Raw genomic sequence first — 7,748 nt, 5'->3', positions numbered from 1 at the left:
CTCTGCATCGGTTGTGAATATTCTCAAAATTCATCAAAGACGCTAAAACTTTATTAACTACCCGCACCCCGGGGTTAATTTGTGAAGTGCAGTGATTTGTGTTTCCCAAGAACTACCCTTTGGATCGTGGAAGATACCGGCGCTAGACGAGAGCTCAAGTTACGGATCAAAGGTACTCCTTGTCCATATCCTTCCGCGAGACCAAGTGTTCCTCACGAGCCGTATCCCTATCTGGTATCCTCACATTACTCTTCTTCAATGCAATACTTCTCACACGCTATTAATATCGTATATTTTACTTAATTCCAACGCACCACGCAACGCATCTCATTACTACATACTTAACTACCTACATTACGCTACACTTTCATTCGCTTAAAAACTCATAAACTCATATGGTTCCCTTATATATAATAATTTATTATCTTATATATTCACAATAGAATATATATTACGCATAACAACTATTCGTTCAATTGTATTTTTCGAGATAATTTGATATTTTTTGTTACGAATCTGCGTCAAATTATTTATCGACATCGCCGCCATATTTATTTTCACCGATTTATTTTATAAATTTATTTTCTAGTTTCATTAAAGTAATTTTTTACATATTTTCAATTTAAAATGTCGAAACAAAAGTCTGAATGTGCATATTCTCCCGAAATTGTTCGATTAACAGCAAAAAAGGAACATCTTTTTGCTATTATTCAAGACGCATATACACTGAGTAAAGATATTTCCGATGAAACAAACAAAGAGAAGTTCTTGATAATGGTACAGTCGCTTGAAAAAACTAGGACTGATTTTATGCAAACGCTCGATGATTTAGCCATAGCTCAAATCTCTTTTGATCCAAAATCAAAACCGGATTACTCCAGTATGAAATCTTTGGCCAACTTTATTGTCATATTAAAGCTTGCGAAAATAAATACAACTGTAAGATTTCCAGGTGCGATCAAAAGTTTGAATTGTTGAATAAGAAATTACCCCCGCTTAATTTGATATCATTTGATGGTACCCCCCACAAAATGGTCACTCTTTTATGAAAACTTTTAGAGTTTAATTCACAAAAATCCCCGCTTGACGGATGCGGAGAAGGTTCAGTATCTAGTAGGCAAACTAACAGGTAAAGCCCTAACAGTATGTTCCGGTATACCTCCCACGTCAGACAATTATTTGATTATTTGGAACGCGCTTTTGAAGAAATACCAAGATATCAGAGTCCAAGCGTCATTGTATATTGACCAAATGATTAATTTTAAGACTGGCCAATCGCTTGATACATTCTTGGAGCAATTTTGCTCGGTTGAATCTGCGTTACGCAGATTAAAAATCGATAACTTGTCCGATTATATTTTTACGCATATAGCACTCAATAAACTTGACAAAGAGACAGTAAGGTTATTTGAGCAAATGCATTCATGTGTTGAGATACCTACTTTTTCTCAAATAACGCAATTTGTCAATCATCAAAACAAGATACAAACGCTTCGTTCGTCTGCCTATACTATGAACAAAACGCTACCCTCGAACGCTAATAAAAATACTAACAAAAATAAAGCAACGCATAATTATTTCGCTAACACCGATCAGATAAATACCAAAACAGACATACGTAATTCTAATTCTAAAAACTCACTATCTTACAATTGTTTGATATGCAAAATCTCAACCTTCACACGCATTGTATAACTGTCAATATTTCTTGAATCAGACTCCAGTTTCCAGAAATAATTTAGTCACTAAGTACAATTTTTGTATTAATTGCCTCGGATTTCATAATATTGCAGTCTGTCGTTCTCAACGTAACTGTAATATTTGTCAGCAAAGACATCATTCTTTGTTGCACATGCATGATACTCAAAGTGCTATCACGCCGTCTAATCACAAGGCGACGTCAGTGAGCTATCCGTCTCACTCGCACGCACCGTATTCAGCCCCTGTTGCCGATACGCTCACACAGTCGAATTCTATGCAGCAAGTACACGCAGACTCGAATACGCGCGCAAATTTAAATAATGTTGCGCTGTCGGTTGTTACTTCGTCTCTTTGTAATGAGCTAGGTAATACCGTTGTTTTACCTACTGCTTCCGTTTATGTTTTTAATAAGAATAAGCGACATAATTTACGTCTATTTTTAGATTGTGGATCTAGCCACTTCATCACAAAATCTTGCTGTGATCGATTAAATTTAAAAATAACTCCCGCTTCCTCCTCGATTAAAGGTATCGGTCAGACCGAAAGTGTATCATACGGAGTCACTACTCTGAAATTCCATTCCCGTTTCGATCCTATGTGTTCGTATGATATAGTTGCGCGTGTTATTGACTCGATCACCGACCACCTACACAACTATGAGTTAGATATTTCTAAATTAACTCACTTTAGTGACTTACCAATGGCTGACTATAATTACCATATGCCCGGCGAGGTGGATTGTTTAATTGGTAACGAGCTCTTCCCGTTTCTGTTAGGAAGTGACAAAGTGACTTCACCGCATTTTTCCGTAGTTGCGTTAGAAACTACTCTTGGATATGTAGCCATGGGTAAGGCTGCTGCTACGCGCATCAAGCCCTGTCGCAATGCTAATAATAAAACTTTCTTTTGTTTTACTGAACAAACCTCAACGCTAGAATCAATTACTCAACGCTTTTGGGAACTCGACAATGTCCCTCATAAAATTCATATGAGCCCTGACGATCAGGCCTGTGAAGAAATCTTCAAGTCAACTTATTCTCGAGATAGTACCGGTCGTTATACTGTGCATCTCCCGTTTAAACATAATCCTTCAGAATTAGGAAATTCTCATTTTATCGCTAAACGCCGTTTACTGAATTTAGAGAAATAACTTGATAGTAATCCTGATTTACGTACGAATTACAACGACACTTTGCAAAGTTATATTGATAAAGGTTACTTATCTAAGGTTGAAAATGCATCGTCAGATGATAGCTCTTATTATATTCCGCACAGAGCTGTTTATCGCCCCGACAAACTAACTTCGAAAACTCGTATCGTTATTGACGCCAGTAGTAAAACTACTAGTGGAAAGTCTCTTAATGACCTTCTTTATACAGGTCCGAATTTACAGACAAGTATATTTGACCTTTTATTAAATTTACGCATGTTCTCTGTGGCCCTATTTTCATTGAAAAGATGTATTTTCAATTAAAACTTACTCCCATTCATCACGCTTTTCAACGTATTTTATATCGATTCGATTCTAGATCTGATATCGATACGTTCGAGTTCAATCGTGTATCTTTCGGTATATCAAGTTCCCCTTACCTTGCCATGAGAGTCATTCGCCAGCTAGCTGCCGATAGCCGCGATCAATTTCCTCTCGCCGCCACAGAAGCTGAAAGTCACATGTACATGGATGATTTCATCACATCTATGGATGGCGTAGACGTCGCTCTAAAGGCCAAGTCCGAGTTGATCCAAATGTTTGCCTCTGGTGGCTTTAATCTCACGAAGTGGATTTCTAATAGTCCCGACCTCATGGACAAGTCGTCCGCAATACAAAGTGAAGACGTCATACAATTTGATACTAACGCTTCAACTCCACATAAGATAGTAGGAATGCAGTGGTTACCTACTACTGATCATTTTCAATTCTCAACGAACGCTGATATGCAAGAGTGCACCAAGCGCTTCATTCTCTCGATTACTGCGCGCTTGTTCGACCCATTAGGACTACTAGGCCCGGTGGTCACATACATGAAACTGCTCGTTCAAGAATGCCGGATGGCTGGCCTTGATTGGGACGATCCAGTGCCTCCCGCGATCTTAAATAAATGGACACAGTTTCATAATGAACTTGCTTATCTAGAACAAATAAAAATTCCGCGACATGTCGGATTACGTTCTCCGCATGTCATTCTTCTAGGTTTCGCAGACGCAAGTGAAAGGTGCTATGGCGCTAATGTGTACATTCGCGTTAGTCAAGACTCATACTCACCCGGCTCTGTCCATTTGCTCGCTTCTAAGTCTCGCGTAGCTTCACTATCTAAAATGCCACTCGCACGACTAGAGCTGTGCGCCGCTCTACTTCTCGCTAACCTTCTAGACTCCGTTAGACATACTCTTTCCCAGAGATGTCATATCAACGAAATATACTCGTTTTCAGATTCATCTGTGGCGCTTACGTGGATTCATTCTCCGCCGTACAAATTCCATACATTTGTGGCTAATAGAATTACTGAGATTAACTCAAAACTTCCCGCTAAGCATTGGTTTCATGTGAGAGGCATTGAAAATCCTGCAGATATTATATCTCGCCCTGTAACGCCTAAAGCTCTAGTCAACAATCAATTTTGGTTTAATGGTCCCAATTGGCTAAGCCTTAGTTGTTCTGATTGGCCATTGAAACCTTTTACGATTAATCCTAATGGTTGTTTAGAAAATTTAGAGACTAAAACAATTAGTTTAGTCGTTCAAAGTCCTGAAGATATTCAGACTTCTCATCCAATTGAAATTATGGCTGAAAGAATTTCAAACTGGTTGTAATTATTACGCTCGGTTGTTTATATGTTACGTTTTATACAAAAATTAAAATCTCAACAACCTATTTCTGTACAAGATTTAGAATTTTCTGAACTTTATATAATCCGCTTTGTTCAAAATAAGCATTTCTCTAAAGAAATTACCGCTTTACGAAATGGGAAATTATCTGATAGTTCTCTACTCAAGTTAAACCCTTTCATCGACAAGGAAGGCCTTCTAAGAGTCGGTGGGAGATTATCAAAGTCTGAACTCGATTTCGGTCAAAAGCATCCCATTTTATTACCTTCTAAAAATTTAATAACTCAATTGATTATTGATTATTATCACGTTACTAACCTTCATACAGGACCTTCACTATTACTCACTTTTATAAGACAAAAGTTTTGGATACTATCCGCTAGAAACTTAATTCGTCAACGCGTACATAAATGCAATATTTGTTTCAAACTTAAACCGAAATTCACTTACCCTCGCATGGGAGATTTACCTTTCGCATTTCAAAAGTTAAGTGTTTCGTTAACACTGCTGTGGATTATTTAGGCCCCTTTTTTATTACACATATTCGACGCCGTGGAATCAAAAGCCACAAGGCATATGTTTGTCTATTTGTGTGTCTCGCCACCAAGGCGTTACATTTAGAATTAGTTTCTGAACCCCGAGTGTAAGTTTTCATTTGTGAAAAACGCAACTAGTGCGTTTGCGTTAAGTTCCAATTTTGTATGTAAACTTGAACAGCGCCTCTAGCGGAAACTATTAGAAATAAAATGACGAGTGTATTTGTACAAACTTTTACTAATGACGATGAGTTTCTGAACGTTTCGACTGCGTTCTCATTCGAAGTCAAGTTTCGTGTGTTTTTGCGAGTGTAAATGTTAAATTTGACAGTTTTAATTGTTTCACAACCGAAACGCGTTAGTAAAGTAAATCACTTGGCTTTTGGCTTGTGAAATCATACGTGGTTTGAAATAATTTGTTAACAGAGAAGGATATTTATGACAATGGCAGCACGTAATTTTTTTGCCTGGAAGTTATTAATGGCTGCAGAAACTCAAGACAGCAGAAATCAACTTCGGCAAAAACGACGAGCTTGCCGTTCGTCTTTTAATCCCCTATGGGATATTAGTGAAGTGGAGTTTAGAAATAGATATCGCTTATCAAAGGAAGCATTTCTATTTCTTTGTGAAGAACTAAAACATTTAACAACCCTAAAGAAAACGCTGCAAATTAGTCTTCAGGAAAAGGTATGTACCCACATAGTCAGAGAGTTATCTTGGGCAGGTTTTACTTGTTAACACTAGTTTTTTTTCACATAAAAAAACTAATGTTCATTTTTTTTAGGTTCTGGTTGCACTATTTTTCTATGCAACCGGGTCTTACCAGCGTCCTATAGGAGTGGCTAAAAGTCTATGCCAAAAGATGTGTAGCGTTTACATTCAGGAGGTAACACAGGCCCTTAATCATCCTGCGATGCTTGAAAAGTACATATCTTTTCCAAAGACACTTGCAGACAGACAAGCAGTCAGTCACAAGTAAGTACCAAATAATTCGCTATAAAAATGGTCAGCCTGGGGTCAAACCGGGACTTCCAAATTTAGGTATCTGTCACAAAGTTTAGATGTTATTGCTTTTGGGTGATTTTTATTTTTGTTAATTTTAATTGTCTTTCTCACTGTATTTTTCAAATATAGTTGTGATGGAGTGTGGTGTATGAACTGCAAGTAAATAATAATAACTGAAATGCTCACTAGCAGCAATACATCTTAAAATATTATATCATGTAATTCTAACTTTGACTATTTGTATCTATTTACAGATTTTTTACAAAGTATGGCTTGCCAGGTGTGATTGGGTGCATTGATGGCAGTCATTTCAAAATATTTGGACCTCCAAGTGCAGAGGAACATTTATATTATTGTCGAAAACATTACCATTCAATAAATGTGCAGATGGTATGTTAAATTGAAAAATGAAACTATTTTTAATTAAATAATTCATTTCAAAATAACTCCAAGTACATACTTGTCTTTTTAGGTGTGTGATAGTGATTGCAGAATTATAAATGTAAATGCTAAATTTGGAGGGCAAAATCATGATGCGTTCATTTGGGAGAACAGTAATGTTAACACCTACATGCAACATCTTCATAACAGGGGTGAAATATTTTGGCTCTTAGGTGACTATATTTAACCCATACCTACTTTATGCAAAAAATGTTTATATTATTTATTTTTTTTACTTTAATGACAGTATTGGTACATTTTTGTACAAAGACTAATTTTATATTTCAGGCGACTCTGGTTATCCTCAACGTCCATGGTTGATGATTCCATTTCTGGAGGTGCACCCAGGGTCACCAGAAGCAAATTATAACCAAAAACATATGAGAGCTAGAGTGCTCATAGAAAATACCTTTGGAAGATTGAAGAACCGATGGCGATGCTTATGCAAAGATAGAGTCCTACATTATAAGCCTGAAAAGTGTGCACAAATAATACAGGCTTGTTGTGTACTACACAATATTGCACTTGATTACAGGGTAGCAGAACCACATAATTATGGTAAGTAATAGATTAAATAAGTTAGTAATTAGTGCATTTGGGACTAGCAGTTGAATGTTTTCTTCTTGTAGGAAAGTTGACTGTAGGTTATTTTTTAACAACTTCCTGCCTATCCTAGGGTATTAATAAATTGTATTTTTTTTTTCAGATTTCAATGTACCTCCCCAGCCGATTGAACATCTCAGGGAAACAAGAATCTCAAATGAATTAATACGAGGAAGGGCTTATAGGGATCAATTAGTTAGAAAACTACAGAATTCACAATAAAATTATCAATTTCTATGTGTAGTATGTGGTGATCCTTGGCCCATCAGGCATGATAGGGACCAATACTGTTAAATGAGTTTCTTTCGGCGTTTCTTCTCAGCAGTGGTCGTTCCGAAATGCTAGTAGTTTGTAGTTTTGATAATATTACATAATTTTATTTTTTTAACATGAAAAAGTGCCTGTGAAGGTCTAATTTCTGATAAATGCTTTGACTTGGACTTGGGAGAAACCTTTGTGGACACAAGCAGTGAGTGGACGTCCTTCTGCTGAAACGATGGATGTTTTAATAATGAATAGGATTTTATTAAAGCAATATCCTTGAAATGCCTAATATAAGTAAATAAATGTGATATACCATATGTTGAAATTTTTATTTTTGCTTATTACTTAATACGTATACAACAGCAAAACTTA

At 36.6% G+C, this 7,748-nt stretch overlaps 1 protein-coding gene across 1 annotated transcript; it reads left to right on the top strand.

The window, feature by feature from the left end:
• Nucleotides 1–5,160: 5,160 nt before the first annotated feature.
• Nucleotides 5,161–7,696, top strand: LOC106134332 (putative nuclease HARBI1). The gene is made up of 6 exons (XM_060954223.1): nt 5,161–5,750; nt 5,848–6,038; nt 6,323–6,458; nt 6,541–6,682; nt 6,798–7,067; nt 7,216–7,696. Exons 1-6 carry the CDS (start codon nt 5,502–5,504, stop codon nt 7,332–7,334), a joined length of 1,107 nt encoding a protein of 368 aa, XP_060810206.1. The 5' UTR covers nt 5,161–5,501; the 3' UTR covers nt 7,335–7,696.
• The last annotated feature ends 52 nt before the right edge of the window (nt 7,697–7,748 follow it).

Source organism: Amyelois transitella, chromosome W (assembly GCF_032362555.1).
Source record: "Amyelois transitella isolate CPQ chromosome W, ilAmyTran1.1, whole genome shotgun sequence".
Lineage (NCBI taxonomy): Eukaryota > Metazoa > Arthropoda > Insecta > Lepidoptera > Pyralidae > Amyelois > Amyelois transitella.
The sequence above is the reverse complement of the archived record's forward strand: the minus strand, read 5'-3'. Positions and strand labels throughout refer to the sequence as shown.

Bases quoted from the DNA above. Each gene is read 5' to 3' on its own strand.
- LOC106134332 (XM_060954223.1), top strand. From the start codon at position 5,502: ATGACAATGGCAGCACGTAATTTTTTTGCCTGGAAGTTATTAATGGCT. The intron at 5,751-5,847 runs GTATGTACCCAC...CATTTTTTTTAG, and splicing joins AAATTAGTCTTCAGGAAAAG to GTTCTGGTTGCACTATTTTT. The intron at 6,683-6,797 runs GTGACTATATTT...TTTATATTTCAG, and splicing joins TGAAATATTTTGGCTCTTAG to GCGACTCTGGTTATCCTCAA.